The sequence below is a fragment of the Loxodonta africana genome, chromosome 24 (genome assembly GCF_030014295.1).
Source record: "Loxodonta africana isolate mLoxAfr1 chromosome 24, mLoxAfr1.hap2, whole genome shotgun sequence".
Lineage (NCBI taxonomy): Eukaryota > Metazoa > Chordata > Mammalia > Proboscidea > Elephantidae > Loxodonta > Loxodonta africana.
In genome coordinates this window covers 37,146,470-37,165,109 of record NC_087365.1, presented here as the reverse complement: position 1 = coordinate 37,165,109, position 18,640 = coordinate 37,146,470, and the positions used below count along the sequence as shown (strand labels likewise).

The 18,640-nt window shown below is 51.8% G+C and overlaps 1 protein-coding gene across 1 annotated transcript in view; it reads right to left on the bottom strand.

Annotated features, from left to right (window-relative positions):
- Nucleotides 1–3,312: 3,312 nt before the first annotated feature.
- VSTM2L (V-set and transmembrane domain containing 2 like) overlaps nucleotides 3,313–18,640 on the bottom strand; it is a 36,076-nt gene continuing 20,748 nt past the window's right edge. The window contains exons 2-4 of the mRNA XM_003411709.1: nucleotides 16,757–16,926; nucleotides 14,344–14,394; nucleotides 3,313–3,585 (exon numbers count right to left, since the gene is read on the bottom strand). Coding sequence (XP_003411757.1) covers nucleotides 3,313–3,585; nucleotides 14,344–14,394; nucleotides 16,757–16,926 — 494 coding nt within the window. The remainder of the gene's footprint in view (nucleotides 3,586–14,343; nucleotides 14,395–16,756; nucleotides 16,927–18,640) is intronic.

The following is an 18,640-nucleotide window of genomic DNA, read 5'->3' as shown; positions in this document are numbered from 1 at the left end:
ATAGTAGGCGCTCAGGACCCTTGAGTATTGTTACCACTCAAACCTGAGCCTTTACCCCCTAGACCCTCCCAGAGGAACCCGGGCCTTTCAGGACCTGCTTTGTACTTGGAGATTTCTGCAGGGGACCACATCCTTTGAATAAAGTCTGGTCACCAGCCCGAGGGGACCACAGGTCACAGACCAGCCAGCCCTGGGACACTTGAATTCTACGGCAGTTCCAGAACCCTGCCTGCGCCACACCATTTTTTATCTGTGTCCTCATCCTTCTATCCTCCAACCCTCCTGTCTCCGAACCTCCATTTCCTCTTCTGAAAATTGGGTACAACCCTCCCTTAGGGACAACTGTAGGGGTCAGCACAGGGTCAGGACATGGAAAGTGCTCGACAGACATCAGTCATCATCTCAGCAGTTCCTGCTTCCTGCCCTAGGGGAGGCTTGCTCAGTCTGGCTGTGGGGGAGACCTGGGACAGGCAGATGCCCCAGGCCCAGTGTGATGGGTGCCCATGATTTCTGCAGGTGCACAGAGGAGAGACCAGCCAGCCATACTGGCTACGAAGGCTTGACCTGAGAGCCCTGGACTGACATGCCCTCAGGCAGGACCTTGACAGATGGGACCCCTGGGCTGGGATGAGCTGAGGAGAGTCCTGAGCCGAGGGCACAGCAGGGGAGGCAGGGAGATGCTGTAGAGGCGGGGGTCCAGATTCGGCAAAGCAGGATACACGGGCTTTAGGGGTGAGGGAGATCCAAGCTTATCGGCTGTGTGACCTTGGGCAAGCTCTTTAACCTCTCTGAGCCTGTTTCCTCCACTGTAATAGAGGATGGTGGAGCCTGACAGAAGAAAATGAGACGCCTAAAATAAAGTGGCTAAACCTCCATCCTGGCAAATCCACCTGACAGAATCTCATGGTTTTATACACCAGGAGAAACAGGGCTAGAATGCTCAGAGCAGTGTTGTTAGTAATAGCACCCAGGCAGGAACACGCTCCCAAGTTCTTGTCAACAGTAGAATGGACAAACACACTGATCAGCTGTGGGGTCTTCATACAGGGAATTATTGTACAGCAATGAAAATGAAAAAATCACAGACACACGCAACAACATGGGTGAATCTCACAAATACAATGTTGCATGCAAGAATAGATACGGTGTGATTCTATGCATATAAGGTTAAAAAAAAAAAAAACTCAAATATATTAAGACTACTGTCATGGATTGAATTGTGTCCCCCAGAAGTGTGTGTCAGCTTGGCTAGGCCATGATTCCCAGTATTATGTGATTTTCTGCCATTTTGTGATCTGATGTGATTTTCCTGTGTGTTGTAAATCCTGCCTCTATGACATTAATGAGGCAGGATTAGAGGCAGTTATGTTAACAAGAAAGGACTCAATCTACAAGATTAGATTGTATTTTGAGTCAATCTCTTTTGAGATATAAAAGTGAGCAGAGAGACAGAGGACCTAATACCACCAAGAAAGTAGTGCCAGGAGCAGAGCGCATCCTTTGGACCCATTGGGGTCCCTGTGCAGAAAAGCTCCTAGACCAAGGGAAGATTGATGACAAGGACCTTCCCCCAAAGCAGACAGAGGGAGAAAGCCTTCCCCGGGAGCTGGTGCCCTGAATTCGGACATCTAGCCTACTGGACTGGGAGAGAATATACTTCTGTTAAAGCCATCCACTTGTATTTCTGTTACAGCAGCACTAGGTAACTAAGACAACTACATACATAAAGGTAGTCAAGCTATAAAAAGAACATCAAGAATGGGATTACCATAAAAGTCAGGGTGGTGATTAAAACGAAGGGAAGACGTTTGGGGCTGGGGGAGTGGGTGCTGTTCTGTGCTATATTTGATAGGTGGGAGCTACATGGATATTTGCTTTATAATTATTCACGAAGCTGTGTAAACATGTTTATGCACCATTGTACGCATGATTATCTCAAAATCAAAGAATAATTGAAGCACCTGGTGATTGGTTTGGAGCTGGACAAAGGCTGGTTTTCTTTTACCCTCTCCCTAGGCACCCCACTCCCCAGCTGTTGTCTTCTATACCCCACAGCCAGACCCTGCTTGGGGGGCAGAGAGCAGAAGCAAGAAGATGCTGTATATGGGCTGGCCAGCCCTCCTCTCCCTTCCCCTGCAATACCATGCTCCCAGGCATGATGCCCCAGAAAGACACTGCCCAGGGGTCCTTTTAAACCACTTTATTCAGGTTGGCTGGTAGTCACAGATTGGATCATGTATACAGGGCAGCCCAGACACCCCTAGGCAAAGTCCTTGGCCTCTCCCATATCCCCCACTCCATCACTGCGGGGCGGCCAGAGGTTTGAGCCAGTTCTAAGGGGGCGTTGGACCAGATAGAAATATTTACAAATCACCAGGTGGCGGGTATCCCCCTGATCAGGAATTGTGAGGGAGTTGGTAATGGGGGACTCTTGGCTCCAAAAAGCCCCAGACCCTTGGGTGGACTTGGCATGGGCCCCAAGAGGGAGCTGGGACTTTGGGAGCTGGCAGAGGGGGACTCCTAAGAGTCCGTGAAGGGGGGCCTGCTGGTGCAAAACTCTGCCTGGGGCAGTGGGGTCAGAGGGAAAGGGCCCTCCCTTCTGACTTGCTGTATGACGGGCAGAAGTTCTTGGTTCCCCGCTTCCTGGGAACCTGGAGCTGTTTCTTAGGTAAGGGGAGGCTGAACAGGAAGGAGCCACCAGGAGGCAGTGGGACTCCTCCAGCCCCTCCCAAGGCCCCTGTAGGCGGTCCTGCTAATTTAGGCCATAGCCCCAGAACAAGCCCCTCCCGGGGGCTCTGTGGCCCAGTTCTTTGCGGGCGAGAGCTCCTAGTTCTGCTCAGAGGAGTCAAGTCCAGATTCGAGGAGGGGGTCACTTTGTCCGCCCCCAGGGCCAAGTGGGGGGTGGTAGGAAGGAGGGAGAGTAAGGCTGGGAAGCCCCGGCTCAGGACAGGATGGGAGACAAGCAAGCAAAGCGAGAAACACTGGACTTCATTGAAGCTGGTGACAGAATGGGGGCAGCCCAGGCCCGGCACGGCCCCCCACCGCAGCTTTCAGGGAAGTCGCCCCCTTGGTGCCCAGGGTTACCTTCTCCAAGCCAGGTCACCACAGGGGTCTGAAAACGAAGGATTGGGGGGCTTACATGCTGAGCAAAGGGATGGTGGGCAGAGGGCCGACGTGGTGGCCACAGGCAGTCTTGGGGACAGGGACGTGGCGAGACCTGGCAGTCGCATCCCCGGCAGTCCAGCAGCTCCTCATGCACTCTGTACAGCGGGAGGGGCACAGCCGGGCAGGTGGGCAGGGTGGGGCATCAGTCTAGAGGCTGCAGGCCTCCTCATCCACCGAGCGCTTCCGCAGCTCCTTGCCTGGCTTGGGGGGCGGTGGGGCTGGTGCAGCAGGTGGGGCTTCAGGCAGGTGCAGGACGGAGTTCTCGCCTGGCTGCACCCGCAGGTAGGCCTTGACCTTGTGGTGTCGGGCCTTGCCGTCACTGAAGTCGATGACACGGCACTCATAGGTACCCTCGTCTGTGGGCTTAACCCGGGACAGGCGTAGCTTGTGGGAGATGTTGCTGCCCACCACCTTGACCACCTGGGGGCGACAGAGAGACCGTGACCTGTCCATTGGGCAGCAGCAGGAAAACAGGGAGTCCTGGGGTCCTAGAGCTGGGGCCCCAAAGACACCCACACAAGGACACAAGGAGGTTCTGCCCAAGGGTGAGTTAAATAGCAAAAAGGTAAGAGCAACTTTAATGTCCATCAACAGAATGGATAGTCAGTGGTTAGTCATTCACTGGAGTACTACACAGTGGTTAAGAAGAATAAACTAGATCTAGGCATGCTAGAGGATTATGTGCTTGGCTGCTAACCAAAAGGTTGGCGGTTCGAACCCACCCAGCCACTCTGCAGTAGAAAGACCCAGTGATCTACTTCCATACAGGTTACAGCTTCCATACAAGTTACCCTATCGGACAATTCTACTCTGTCACATGGGGTCAGTATGAGTCGAAATGACTCAAGGGCACCTAACAACAACAATAACAGCCAGGCTGGAGCTCAATAACCTATCAAAACCCACGGCCATTGAGTCAATTCCAGCTCACACAGGACAGAGTAGAACTGCCCCACAGGATTTCCAAGGCTGTAATCTTTACAGAAGCAGACCACCACATCTTTCTCCTACAGGGCAGCTGGTGGGTTTGAACAGGTGACCCTCTGGTTCGAAGCGGAGTACCTGACCGCTGCGTCACCAGAGCTTGTCCAATAACCTACAGGAAGTGAAAAAATCTCATTGCAAAACAATCCTGTAGTATGATGCCATTTATGTAAATAAGCACACACACACACACACACACACATTTTACTGGTTTTGGAGTTTTCTGTGTGTAGAAGTTTAAAAACAGAAGAGAGGAGACACAGTGGCCTCACAGCAGTTGTCCCTGGGGCAGGGCACAGGGGAGGGGAGTGCACCTGGGCTAGTCCGGAAAGGAAAATCTTCGCTTGGCCTGAAATGTTCTTTAAAAAAATTAAGCTGCTTAGAAATACAGTAAAACCTGAGAAAACCAGAAGCTGTGTAAGGCAAAAACCTATCAGGGAAGGAAAACTCAAATATTTTCCCCTAAAACGAATAATAGAAAAGTTTTCCACCCTGTCACCGGTGGAAAACTTGTGAGACCTGGAAAAACAAGGCAGTTCCGTGGAGTTCCAGCTTTCACAGTTTCCACCATATATCATGATGTTAACTGTTCACCCCAGTCGAAGGAGCAGGGTGCTTGTTTATTTGTAAGGATAAACAACACCCTTACCAATAGTGTATTTGTCTTTGTACTCAACAATGGCTTTCTGTTTGTTCTTTTTTATTGGATTCTTTACACTTTATTTTTAAATTCAGGTTTAGCTTACAGTAACGTGCACACATGTTGAGTGTACAGCTTGATGAAAATTTGCATGTGTGTATACCTACGTAACCACCATCCAGAGCAAGGCCTGAATGTTTATCATCCTCTGGGGTGTACCCTTGTGCTCCCTACTAGCCAATACCCACCCCAACCCGCATTAATTACTTTCATGACTTCTAGCACCATAGATTAGGAGCCATGTTGGTGCAATGGTTAAGCACTCAGCTGCTAACTGAAAGATCAGCAGTTCAAACCCACCAGCTGCTCTGCAGGAGAAAAGACCTGCCAATCTGCTCCTGTAAAGACTATAGCCTATGGGGCACTTCTACTCCGCCACGTGAGGTCACTAGGAATCGACTCAATGGCACCTAGCAGTGATGGCACCATAGATTAATTTTGCCTGTTCTTGACCTCTTTCGTGCCTGATTCCTTTCACCCCACATAGTATCAGTGAGATTCCTCCACATTGTGTCCGTTTGTTCTTTTTCATTGCTGTGTAATAGTCTGTCAGATGAATATACAGTAATTTGTTTACCCAGCCACCTGTTGATGGACATTTGAGTAGTTTCCAGATTAGAGCTCTTATAAATAAATATGCTATGGACATAAAGCTGTGGATTTTTTTCAGTTGAAAAAGAAAAAGGTCTATGGCCAAAAGAAACAAACAAAAAAAGGCAGATGGACAGTTATAGAAGATAACATCATTGGGGGAAGCTGGGTGAAGAGTATACAGGAGTCTGATCTATTTTACAACTTCCTGTGAGTCTATAATAATTTCAAAATTGAAAGTTTTTTTTTTTAAAGGAAGTTGGACCTTTGGAGAGTACTTTGATGGTGGGGTAGGGTGTGGGTTCCATTCTTCCCCAGCCCCTTCTTGCTTAGAGATAAAATAAGCCCTGCCTCCCAAAGCCCTCACCCAAACTAGACAAAAGAGTGTAGCTAAGTCCCCAACTGCCAGGTGGTAACACCTTCCCAAACAGGTTTGTTCCATGGTCCCCACTGGCCCCTCTTCCTGGGAGAACAGCTGGCCTGTTCCTACCAAGTCCCAGGTCCTGGAGGGGGAAGCCAGCTTTCACTGGGTGAGAGGTCCAGGAGGAGAAAGAGGACAGTTCCCAAGGGAAGCATTCATTCTGCAGATGTGTTTCAGGGCCTGCGCTGGGCGCATGTGATTTCTAACCATCTTACTAATTAGCTCTGGCCTCCCAAATGCCAAGCTCTTTCTGACCTCACGGCCTTTGCAAGGCTGGTCTCTCTGGGTGCTGTTTGTTCCCCATCTCTCTTCACCAGGTCAACTCCCTGTCATTCTCAAACGTAAGTTACCTCCTCCAAGAAGCCTTTAATCCCCCTATGACTCCCTGGGTATTTCCTTCATAGCAGTTGTTTCAATTTGAATCATTTATTTGCCTGTTGACTTGATTTTTTGTTTCTCTTCCTGGTTAAACCATAACTTCCATGAGAGCAGGAAGAGTATCTGTTTTGTTCAGCTTAGTGACCACTATGGGGCCTGGCACTCACTAAATAATAACACTAATAATAAAACATTTGTGAATGAATGGACTCACTCCACTTCCTTCTTTCTTCAGCTGAAGGGTGCCCGGATGTCATGCTTCCAAATTTTAGGTCGCATACCCATGTGTATGCCCATTTATAGGTGGCAAAACCTAGGCTCCAAAAGAAGTGACCCAGGCACTGAGGCAGTGGGTGGCAGAGCTGGGGATCAAACCCAGGCCTGACTCCATTCACTCTAACCCTCTGGATGGTGCGACAGGCCCACAGAGGGTCACCCAGAGCTGGCAGACCCCTTGCCCCTGCAAGACCACAAACTGACTCCCCAGGCTTCAGAAAGGAAGAGGGCAGGTGGGCAGCAGCTGGGAGCCTGGCCCACCCTGCTTTACCCTGAGCCTTCCTGGGCTGGTCACCATCCCCCACGGAGCAGGTAGACACAGGCTTCTGGTACAGCAGGAGGGACCAAGGTGGGACACAGGCAGAACTTCCCAATAGCAAGCAGTGGGAAGCTCTCCCAGGTGCCCCTCTTGGTGTGGGGGTGAGAACTGGGCATCCCCCCAACCAGGCGCCAGGGCTCAGCCCAGCGGGAGGCCCTCCTGTCCTGCTAACTCCATCACCTCAGACCAAGGGCACAGAGAGGTCCTGCTGTCCTGCCAGGCTCTCGGGGCAGAGTTAGGCCGTGCTGTTGCAAATGCACAGCAGGGAGTGAATTACCTCAACATCTGTTTCCCTCACGGATATTAATTATCCTTCATTTGTCAACCCTACAAGGCGCTAATGGAGTAATAATGGGAAGCATTGGGAGCAGAGCAGATCCCAGGGAGGGAGCACCAGGCGCAGCCTACCCCCCTGCCCATGCTCCGCCCAGCCTGGGGGATAGGGGAAGCCACCCTCCCATTCTCCAAGTGGGAACGCAGGCCTGAGCTGCTCTCCCCAGGGACAGTCAGCTCTCCTCCAGCCCTGTCACCCCCTCTGCCAGCAAACCAGATGTCTCAGAGGGAGAGGGGACAGGGAGCACCCAAGGGGCACTGGGAGGCTGGGTCTGACCCTGAAAAGTCATCAGCCCCCTGGCCTTGATTGTTTTGGGCTGGATTCATCCATTTGTGCTACATTTAGTGAGCACCGACCCTGAGCTGGGGGCTGGGGATACAGCTGCAAACAGGGGACCCTAGCACTGCCTGCAAGGGCTCACGGTCTAGGGAGAACCCAGACCCCAAACCAGCAATCAAGTAACTCAGTAAGCTGCTTTCCAATGGGAAAAAGGGCAATGACAAACCTCAGCCCCAGTAGTCTCTGCTTCTACCAGCAATCTGGAGAAGGCAGATACAAAAGCAGCAGCCACAGTGACAGTAATGGCGGCGGCGAGTGTTTATGGAGCCTGCAGTCACTGTGAGGCACTGTGCTAAAACCTCCTAAGTCTTATTTAAAACTTCACACTATCCCACTGTTAGGGTATCCGTCATAGGGGTGAGGAAACTGAGGCTTAGAGAGGTGAAGTGATTTGCCTAAGGCTACCCAGCTGGTGACAGAGTCGAGGCCTTAACCTCATCCCTGTAGAGCCTCCCATGACCAGTAAACTACAAGCTGGTCTTCTCACCCCCTCCCACCTCCTTCCCTAGACCTCCAAACCCTGATATCTTGAGGTGCCCCAACTTCCCAGCCCCAGCTTCTTGGGGGTAGTGGGAGCAGTCTGTTGGATTTCATCATTCACAAACTGTGCAGAAAACCCTGTGGCCCAGCCCCCCAGCACGACTGCAGAGGCCACGAGAAGAGACCCCAGGCAGCAGCCATGGCTGTAAATCATAATCACCTCGCGCAGGCATCGACAGGGCTTAGCAGTGCGATTAAGCACCTAATTATGCTGAAAGAGACAAGGCCAAGTCCATGCCAGGACCAGGCTCAGCTCCTCCCTGCTCAGCCCATGGCCCAGGCCTAACTGGCATGGTAGGGGCAGCCCGGCCAGCTCATGGGCAGGCTGGGGCCTTTCCTCCCAGCTGTGCCAGGAAGAATGAGTGGTTCTGACTTCAGCCCATGATGCCAGCCCTTTCCCACATATGGCCTCATGGCTGAGGCCTAAGAATGAGGTGGGTAGCTCCCGGGAAGGTGCTGGAGTGGGGTAAAATAAGGGTCACTCTGAGCTCCACCACATCCATGTGTCCAGGGGCAAATTAGCCAAACACGGTATGCACCTGCTTGCACTGAGCAAGGTGCACAAGGCTTAACTGCCTACTTCCTAATCTATGGTGATCAATCTCACATGGGTTTCACCACGACTGCCATGGTGGGGGACAGGTATAACTGTGCACTGCAGATTGGTGGGAAGGCACAATTGGGCCCAAGCTTATTGGGTAATCCTGCCCTGCCTGCCTCTATTGTCTCCACTCAGCTGCTTCCCCAGTCCCTCAGCATGTTCAAAACCCAACTCAGGGTCTCTCCGAATCTGGGCCCCAGAAGACCTCACCCGTTCCAGCAAGACTGATCCAAGTCATCGTCCTCACCGCCTCTTCCTCACCCCTGGCACAAGCCATTCTCAAATCCCACTGGTTTTTCCTCGAAACATCACTGGACCCTCCCCCTTCTCTCCTGAGTCCAGACCCCCAGCACTGGGTGAGGAAGGGTCCCAGCTTCTCTCATCTGGATCATCACCCAGCCTCCTCCAGAGTTTCCCCAAGTCCACTCTGGCTCCTCCCAATCTCTTCTCCCATGACAGCCAGAGAGATCTTTTCAAAATGCCCCCCACTTAATGCCCTTCAATGGCTCCTCACATTGGCTGAGCACCCCCTCCCACCTCTATGAGTTCCCACCTGTTCCTCCGCTACACCAACCTCTAGCAGTTCCCCTAAACACATACTCAGTGAAGTCCCCCCACCAACTCCTAGCCACCTGCAGTATTCATTTCAGTATAACACCTTCTCCAGGAAAGCCCTCCTGACTTACAGCTCTCAGAGCCCTGGACAGCCTCCTTCTCTTGATTGTCACTGCTGTAATTTTACTTTATCATGTATGATTATTGGATTAATATCCATCTTCCATACTGGACTGGGCAGGGCCTGAGTGTGTGTGATCATGGCCTTTAACACAGCTCCCAACTGCAAGCCACCATGCTATGGATGTTTTAAGGGACTTCCAAGGGTGATTTTGACTCCATGTGAGTCTCTCCTCCCTTGTGGGCTTCAGAACTTAATGGCCTACATATATTGCGGATCACTGCTGCAGAAATTTTAAGAAAAGACAGAAATGCCTACAGCAGAAGATAAAACCACAGTGAAGTGTGAACCACCACTCCGCTTGTTAATCCTCTGTGAAGGACACAGACCCCATGTGCTGCCCCAGGGGGCCCAGCCCTTACTCTTCTACCCCCCGCAAGTCCTCCGCCCCTAACCAGAAACATTTGGTTTCCACACAGGTGTGCCACACGTGTACCGCAGCCAGGTAGCGTGGACAGGAGCTTGACTTGACGTGTAGAACCACCAGCCTTTGAACAATTCATTGAGATTCAGGGTTGGGAGCTGCACAGTGCTTCCTGGAGGCTTCTTCTGCTGCAGCTGGCTTTTAGGACTTAGCTGAAGAGGGGGCAAGGGGCTAGAGTGAGCAGGCCAGTGCACTGGGCCACATGTTTATTGGGACCAAGGCTGCTTGTGGCTACTTCAGACTGAAGCCAGTTACATGGACTGAACCTACAGTACAAAGAACTTCTGTTAGACCAACGGTGGTGAAGACTGTGGAGCACTGAGTCCCCTGGGGAGAGAGATGTACAGAATTTCACCTGGTCTTAAAATTAGTAAGTTGGGAACTATTTCTACTTACTAAACTGGTTAACGGTAAGTTTACCTAGATCCTAGCACAAAGGAATTAAAAACCCATTGCCGTTGAGTCGACTGTAACTCATAGTGACCCTAAAGGACAAGGTAGCACTGTCCCACAGGGTTTCCAAGGAGCGGCTGGTGGATTCGAACTGCCGACCTTTTGGTGAGCAGCTGAGCTCTTAACCACTGCACCAGCAGGGCTTCCAAAGGACTTTGGGAAAATGGCCAATAAGCAGAAGTATCTGCCAGAGTCAGAGGAATGGGGCCCCAATGGTGGACTCTGGCATATGTAGCTACCAGGGGAGGTGTTTTTAGGCCAGGGGTCCTTAAATTAAGTGAGATAATTCACATAAAGTACTCACGTGGTTCCTGACATATGGTCGACACTCAATAAATGTTACCAGCTATTATTATTACTATCGTCATCATCATTATTATCACTATTTTACCACAGATGCCTGTTCTCCCATATTCCAATATCCCTGTGGGATTCTGAGCTCTTCTCGCCCCCTCAGCTATTTCCTGCAGAGAAGTCAGACCCCTTTCACTGCTCCAGCCCCCGCATACTGGGAATAAGATGTCTTAGGATTCACAAGTTTGCATTACCAAGTTTCCGCCCTAGTGACCACTGTCATTCACAGGGCTGAATCCATGGTACTTTACAGTTTCCAAAGTGTTTTCATTTATGCTTTAGACAACAGCTAACTGTGGAAAGAGGGGGCTCAGGGAGGTGGCAGACCTGGAACCAGGACTCAGGCTCCTAGGGATGCTAGGTGCTTGCCCCACTGTGTCCCCACAATCCTTTCAGTGGGCTATCTAGGGTATTGCACCTGTCCTGGCATGTGGCACCACTGAGCAGTTTCTATTAACCCAGTACAGCCCAACGTCATTCCTCAAGCATGGTAATGTGTTAATTAAGAGATTAATGAGTTTGACTTGTATTTTTGACCTGATATTGTGATAAAAGAGCCCTGGTGGCATAGTGGTTAATGGCTTGTCTGCTAACTAAAAGGTCGGCAGTCTTAGTCCCCCAGCCACTCCTTGGGAACCCTATGGGCGGTTCTACCCTGTCCTATTGGGCTGCTATGAGTCAGAATCAACTGAAAGCAAAGGGTATTATGGTAAAGTTATCTAAAAGAGGGATGTCAGAGGGATGTCAGTGCTTGCTGTAGGCCATTTTCCAGAGATACGCCACTGGCCATGCTGGGTTGAGAGAAACTTCAGGGGCATCTTGTGCCCAGGGCCAGTGCAATACCTGCCATATCCTAGCTACACCTCTGAATCCTTGGCGGCCCCTCCCAACCCAGCTCTTAGCACAGCTGACTCAGAGTCCGAACCTTTCCAAGGTTAACACGGCGACTCCAACAGACCTGGGTCCCCATCCCCACTCCCAACAAGCTCCTCAAAGCCGCCAGCCAGCACTTCCTCCCCTAGTACCTGAGACCCCATAGGCTCTGATGCTGCCCAGCCTGGTGACATGCACTGTTTGACTCACATGGTATTTCTCTAAAAATCAAATTAGTTCCCAACAGTTAAAAACCAGGAGTTATTCCACTGAAATTAGGATTTTAGAAGACATGGGAATATTGAGGCTGAATTTCTGCCTCTGAATTTCTGTCTCTCTAGATACAGGGCCCAAGTTTCCCAGGTCCCCGTGGTCCCCACGCTAGCTCCTTCACTCACTCATTCACATCACCTGTACACATACGCAGGGCGGACAAACCAGCAAGCGAGGTGCGTACTGGCTTAACTGTGTTTACTCACTAATCTGTAGTAAAAGATGTGGTGAAACCCATGTAAAATTGTGCACTATAGGTTAGAAAATAAGTACAAGTAAGCACAGGTGCGTTGCTTATTGGGTAATCCATCCCTGAACGTTGATATACAGGCTTGGGGCCCACGTCATGTTGGCGTGTCCGTGTATAAAAATCTGCATATGGGTTTACCCACGATGCAGCGGCCAGGGCATATGTTTATGTGTGTGATACTCACTCAGTAAGTATTTATTGGACATCTGCTATGTGCCAGGCTCTGTGCTAGGCTCTGGTAATATAACAGTGAATCAATCAGACACAGTCCCAGCCCCTAGCCTCTGGGGGAGACAGGCATACAGCAAACACTCACATGAATGGATAATTACAGACTGTAACACAGCCAGCAGGGGAAAGTAATGGTCCAGGGAGGCTTCCCTGAGCTGAGCTCCAAAAGAAGAGAGAGGGGGACAGCTTTCCAGGCGGAGGGACTGGCCTGTGCAAAAGCCTGGAGGTGAGAAGGAATGAAGAGGCAAAAGGCAGCCAGGGTTGGGAGGGGAAGAGGGTGCAGTCAAGCAAGATGAGACGAGCCCAGGGGGTGGGCAGAGCAAGTATACACAGCCTTGGCGGCCACAGAGAAAAGTCTGCACCTTCTAGAACTGCAGGAAACGAGGGCAGGGATCTGTTTACAGGTGGTGGCTAACTATGCGTCTGTATATCTTCGAGCCGTTGTTGGCGTGATGCTGTCTGCATGAATTGCTGGCTCTGTGTCTGTTTGTGTGTTTCCCAGCCAGACCCCCAGAGTCCAGCTGGTGCAGGAATTGCAGGGGACGGGTTGGGGTGATTGCACAACCACGCTGGGCACATTTATTTTATTGAACTAATTACCATCTTCACATTCTCCTCACGTGGGGCCTGGCAGCCTCAAATTCTAATCCTCTAAGTCAATTAGATTATTCTCTCCTTTGCCTGAGACTCTCCTTAAACCCCAAACGAAATCATATAAGAGAGAGTTGCAATGAACGGGGTGTATTAATATACACACAGATCTCCACCTGCTTAACTTGATAGGTGTCTGGGCAAGAAATGGGGCATTAGATATGGATGTGGCCTGGCAGAGGATGAGGGGGAAAGTGAGAAGGGCGATGGGCCAGCAGCCAACAGAGCTGGAAATGGCTCAATATCCAGACCTCAGCTTGGAAAGGCCCAGGACACACGGCACAAATGATGCTTTGAAGGCCCTTGCGTTCTCATCTGTCAACCTCTTGCCTGAATGGCTCGGGAGCCTCCTCCCTGGCCTCCCTGCCTCCACACTTCAGCCATCACACCCCAACAAGGCACCCCCCCATAGCTCCTGGGGCCCACACTCTGTACTGCAGCCTCTGGTTTGAGGGTGCGGCTCCTTTGTGGGTCTGTGTCTAATTGGCCTTGGGGTCCTAAGCTCCCCGACAAGTCCTTGATAAGTATTGTGGAGGAGCCAAGGAGAAAAGAGTGCATTTGAGGAGACTGCACCCACACGTACACATTCGCACCCCACAGCACCAATACTGCCTGATGGTGTGGCTGGTCCCCTGCTAGGCTGACGTCATGCCCCATGCACAAACCCAGCCTGTCCCCATGCCCACAAGCCAGTTCCCTCTACTTGGTATGCTCTTTTGCCTCCTTTCTCCATCCTGCCTTCCTCTTCCAGGCCCAACTTTGGGTGCCCCTCGTTCCCTGGGAGCCTCCTGGGTCTCCTGCCTCACTGGGCTCCACCACAGCCCAGAGGCAAGGAGCTCCGTCTCTAAAGTCAAGCAGCTCAGCCCCACCAATCACTCTTGGCGTGACCTGCAGCAAGTGCTCGACCCTCCTGACTCAGTTGCCACAACTGTAAAATGGAGCAAACACTTGCCTGTTCTCTACAGAGCTGGAACAGGGATAGAATGAGTCAATGCATAAGAAGACCTGTCCAGTCCTGAAATCCTTGGCTGTGGTCCACTCACCCCACCCCTGGCAGCCAGATCACCCGAATGACCATGAGATGCTGCGGCAGACAGTCATGATGGGCTGGGAAAAGTCGGCTCAGTCTCATTAGACCCTGTTGGTTCCCCAAATAAAAAAATGCTGCTGAGACAGGCACAAAGCACCGGGGGCATACGCAACCTTGGCCCCGACAGGAGAGAATGCATCTTCCCTCCTCCTGTCATTTTTTGTGCCTGTCATTCAGTGAACTTGAAAAATCTCTGGCTTTTACAAAACAGAGTGGGGCCATATTTTTCCCCCTTCTCTCTTTCTTCTCCTTCATCTTCTTTCCCAAACTCCCTGGTGAACTGGACCAAAAAAAAAAAAAAAAAAGTTACGGCTATGTCCTCCATTAGAGCCCTTTTGAGAAGTCATTATTAAAACTCACACTTATTTTGGTCGCGTCCTTCCCTGCGTCTTCCTGCTGAGATGCTTTTAGCTGTGAAGCGGGAGGGGTGCAGAGAGAGAGCAGAGACAAGGCGTTAGCGCGGGCTGGGGGTGGGGAGATGGACAACGGTTAAGATGCCAGCTACAGCAGGTGACACTCTGGGGGCCGTGGGGTCTGGAGCTGGGGGCTCTCTGCTCTCTGTGTCCATGTATAACAAAGCACCTGTGCGTGTGCTGTGCAAAAAAAACCAAACCAGCTGCCGTAGAGTCCATTCCCATAGCAACCCCATAGGACAGAGTAGAACTGCCCCATAGGTTTTCCAAGGCTGTATTTTTTTTTTTAATCTTTACCGGAGCAGACTGCCATGTCTTTCTACCGTGGAGCAGCTGGTGAGTTCAAACCACTGACCTTTTGGTTAGCAGTTGAGCACTTTAACCACTGCACCACCAGGGCTCCTATGTGTATTTAGATAAAAGATGAGCTACAGCCGAGTTGATTCTGACTCATGGTGACCTGGCGACCTACGTAAGCAAGGGTATTTTGATACATACGGGGCAAAAACATGAGAGTCGGCTTGGTGTACATGTAGGAGTGTGCCTGTCTGTACACTCGTGTTTCTCTGTGAATGCGTGTGCTTTCAGGTGTGTGGAAATACATGAGTATGTGTTTGCTGCAGATGTTGTTGGGAAGCCCTGCCCACATACCATTCCCCTGAGAGCCCACTGGGAAGTCCTGCCCAGATACCATTCCCGAGAGCCCACTGGGAGGCTTTCAACTGCAAATACCTGCAGCCCTGCCTAAGGGCTTTCTCTGACAGATGGAGTTCTCTAAGCCCCCAAGTAGTAGGCTGGAGGTGTTGGGAACACGACAGATTTCGGTATGTATTTCTGTATATGTTAAACCCATTGCCGGTGAGTTGATTCCGACCCTCTAGGATAGAGCAGAACAGCCCCATAGGGCTTCCAAGGCTGAAATCTTTATGGAAGCAGACAACCACATCTTTCTCCTGAGGAGTGGCTGGCGGGTTTGAACCGCCGAGGTTTCAGTTAGCAGCTGAGTGCTTAACTACTACGCTACGAGCTACCAGGGCTCCTTGTTGTTGTTACGTGCCGTTGAGTAGATTCCAACTCGTACTGACCCCATGGGACAGAGTAGGACTGCCCCATAGGGTTTTCTAGGCTGTCATCTTTACGAAGGCAGATTGCCAGGTCTTTGTCCCGTAGAGCAGCTGGGAGGGTTTGAACCACCAACCTTTCAGTTAGCAACTGAGCACTTAACTGTTGTGCCACCAGCCCTCCTTGTGTATATGTTAGAGGCTATCTAATGAACATGCAGGAATGTGTGAGCATGTCAATGTGTGTCTGTGGAGGTGTGTAAATGGATGTGTTCACACATGAATGGGTGTACAGATATGTACGTTTGCACATTTATCTGTATAAGAACACAGGTGTCTTGGTTTAGTTTTACATAGAAGCAGACCTTGGGACAAAGATTCAAGTGCAAGTAGTTTATTTGGGAGGTGACCCTAGGAAATACCAGTAGAGGAGGGGAGGGTGAGACAAAAAAGGAAAGCAGGCAATAGTGGGGTTATTATTAAACCGGTTACCACTGTGAGCAGTTGGGCTTAATGCCTCTGGGCACTCTGGGAGACTGCGTTTAGTTATCCCAACTGAGGGATGAGGGAGCTGGGGTACTTATCCTCCATCTCCTGGCAGCTATTGGCTGAGGGCTGCTCCTCTGGACACTGAGTCTTCAGCCCGTCCAGCCCGCCCTGCTGGCCAGCAGCTCTGTTGTCCAGAGAAATCCCTCAGGCAGAGTTACAGGGGTTGGCCGTTGGCATTTGGCCTAGTGGCCCAAGGGATGGTGGACAGGGCACCAACAGCATCTGCTAGAGCTGGTGTGTACGTATGAACATGCATGTGTACAGAGGTGAGAGTGTGTGCAATGACAAGTGTGTTGGGAGCGTGCTTGCACAAATGTGGGAGTGTACACAGGTATGTAACAATATTGCCCTGTGTTTGTAGAATCATTTACAGAACACCTGCTCATGCCACTTGGAGAAGTGGTAGAAGGCCAATCAGGAGACCCACCTTGGCCCATAACTGGGAGCCAGCATCTGTCCCTCTGGCCTCAGTTTCCCCACCTGTACACTGAAGGGAGGAACTTGTAGTCTTTGGGGTGGGGTTCTTGTTCTGGCAACACTGAGTGCTCAGCCTAGCTCTGTCTCCTGTCCCCTCAAATAAGCCTCCATTTAGGGGGTAATGGCCTCAGCTACCCCATCCTTTAAATCCCCCAGCCCAGGAGGAAGCAGGGCAGGAGACAGCTGGATGCCACGGAGACAAACAGAGCTGCAGCCTGGATCCCTTGGAGGAGCAGACACCCCACCTGGGGTCACATCTCCATGGGGCGTTACCTGGTTCGAAGCCCATGCCTGCTTGTCAGTCCAGTCCCTGTGGCTGCGCACGTACCACCACTGGATCTCCAATGAGTAGGAGGGGGAGCCGCTGCCCCGGAAGGAGCAGGCCATCTCCACGTCCTCACCCGTCCGCGCTGTCATGTCGTGGGGCATCTCTGTGAACAGGGCTGTGTGGAGAAACGGGGAGGGTACCCAGGGCTCAGGAAACAGCAGGGAACACTGGCGGGAAAGGGGCTGGTGGGTGACGAGAGTTGGAAGGAATAGGAGCTGGCAGGCCTCCTGCACAGTGGAGGAGGGGGAGAGGTGTTGGGGCAGAGGAGGAAGGGAGAGAAAAGGCCTGCAGGGGTGATGGCCAGGCTTTGGGAGGGCACCTGGCCAAGGTCGGTGAGGCAAGGACAAAGGGTGTGTGCAGCAGCAGCTGACAACAGGGGGATACGGCCCTGGATGCTACACCAACCAGCTGGGCCTCTAACCTGGAGCCCATGGAAGCCGTGGGAGACTCCAGTAGAGGAGTGACAGGCCAGGGGAGGGCTAGATTAGAAGCCCTGAGCGAGGAGGCCAGATACCAGGGAGGAGGCTGGCCTTTTCATCAGTTTTTCCCCAGTGCCCCTACCCAGTCTCCCTCCTAGACTATCCCAACCGCAGTGCATTGTGGCCTATGAGATCTTTGTAAAAGCCAATCAGACCTCTACACTCCCCTGCTCAAACACCCCTCCTCTGCACTGCACCTCGGATAAAATCCAGACTCCCCTCTCACCCCCCAGGTTGTGTGGCCAGGCCCCATCCCTCTCCCCTGACTTCCCTGAGGTTCTGGGAACTCCCTTTCCCACCTCACTTTTGCCCTGGCTGTTCCCTCTGCCCGGAACGTCTTCCCCTTGGCCCCTCTCTGCCTGACTGGCTCCCTCGAGTCACTCAGAACTCATTGCCATCAAGTTGATCCCAACCCGTGGTGGCTCCGTCTGTTACAGAGAACTGCCCCACAGGGTTTTCTTTTCTTTTTTTTTTTTTTTAATAACTTTTATTAAGCTTCAAGTGAACGTTTACAAATCCAATCAGTCTGTCACATATAAGTTTACATCCCACAGGGTTTTCTTGATTGTAATCTTTATGGGAGTAGATTGCCAGGCCTTTCTTCCATGGTGCCACTGGGGGGTTCAAACCACCAATCTTTAGGTTAGGAGTCCAGCCTAAACTGTTTCCGCCACTCAGGGACCTCAAAGCTCAGCTCCAACATCTCCCAGCGGAGAGGCCCTCCTTGACTACCCTGAGTAGGTCTCCCTCCCCCCACGCCCGCACCCCACCCCCAAATCATTCCGCCACCATTTGTTCACTGTATTCACTGTCTCTGCTCCAAGGAGCGGGGGCGAATCCCAGAGCTCCTGGCACACAGTAGGTATTCCCTGTGTGTTGAATTCATGGAGCATTTGCCATCTCTTGGAGGTGGGCAGGGTGTGGTGGGAGCCACACTTGCTTCCTGTACCCCGCAGGGCCCAGCCCCCCGCCCCCCCCCAAATCCCAGGGCAGGGCAGGCCGAGAACAGGGGCCCCATGAGGGGTTCCCCTTCCCCAGCAGGGAGCCCCTTCCCCCCAGCCGCCTCCCACCGCACCCCCAGGTAAATGAAAAAATAAATCCTCATCTAATACGGCCCCAATGCCCCTCCCCACCATATGTTCTGTCTCTCGTCTCTCCAAACAAATATTGTCCTGAGATGTAATTAGAATTCTTTCCTCTTCTCAGGAGAGATTATCTCGCCCCCGGACAGACGCTGGCAACGTGCAGGTTGCACAGGGGCTGTTTCCCGGCTCTCAGCCCTGCCCCTGACCAGTGCCCCACTTTCCTGCGCAGCCAGTCCTGGCACCCTCTCCCCGCCCAGGGGGACAG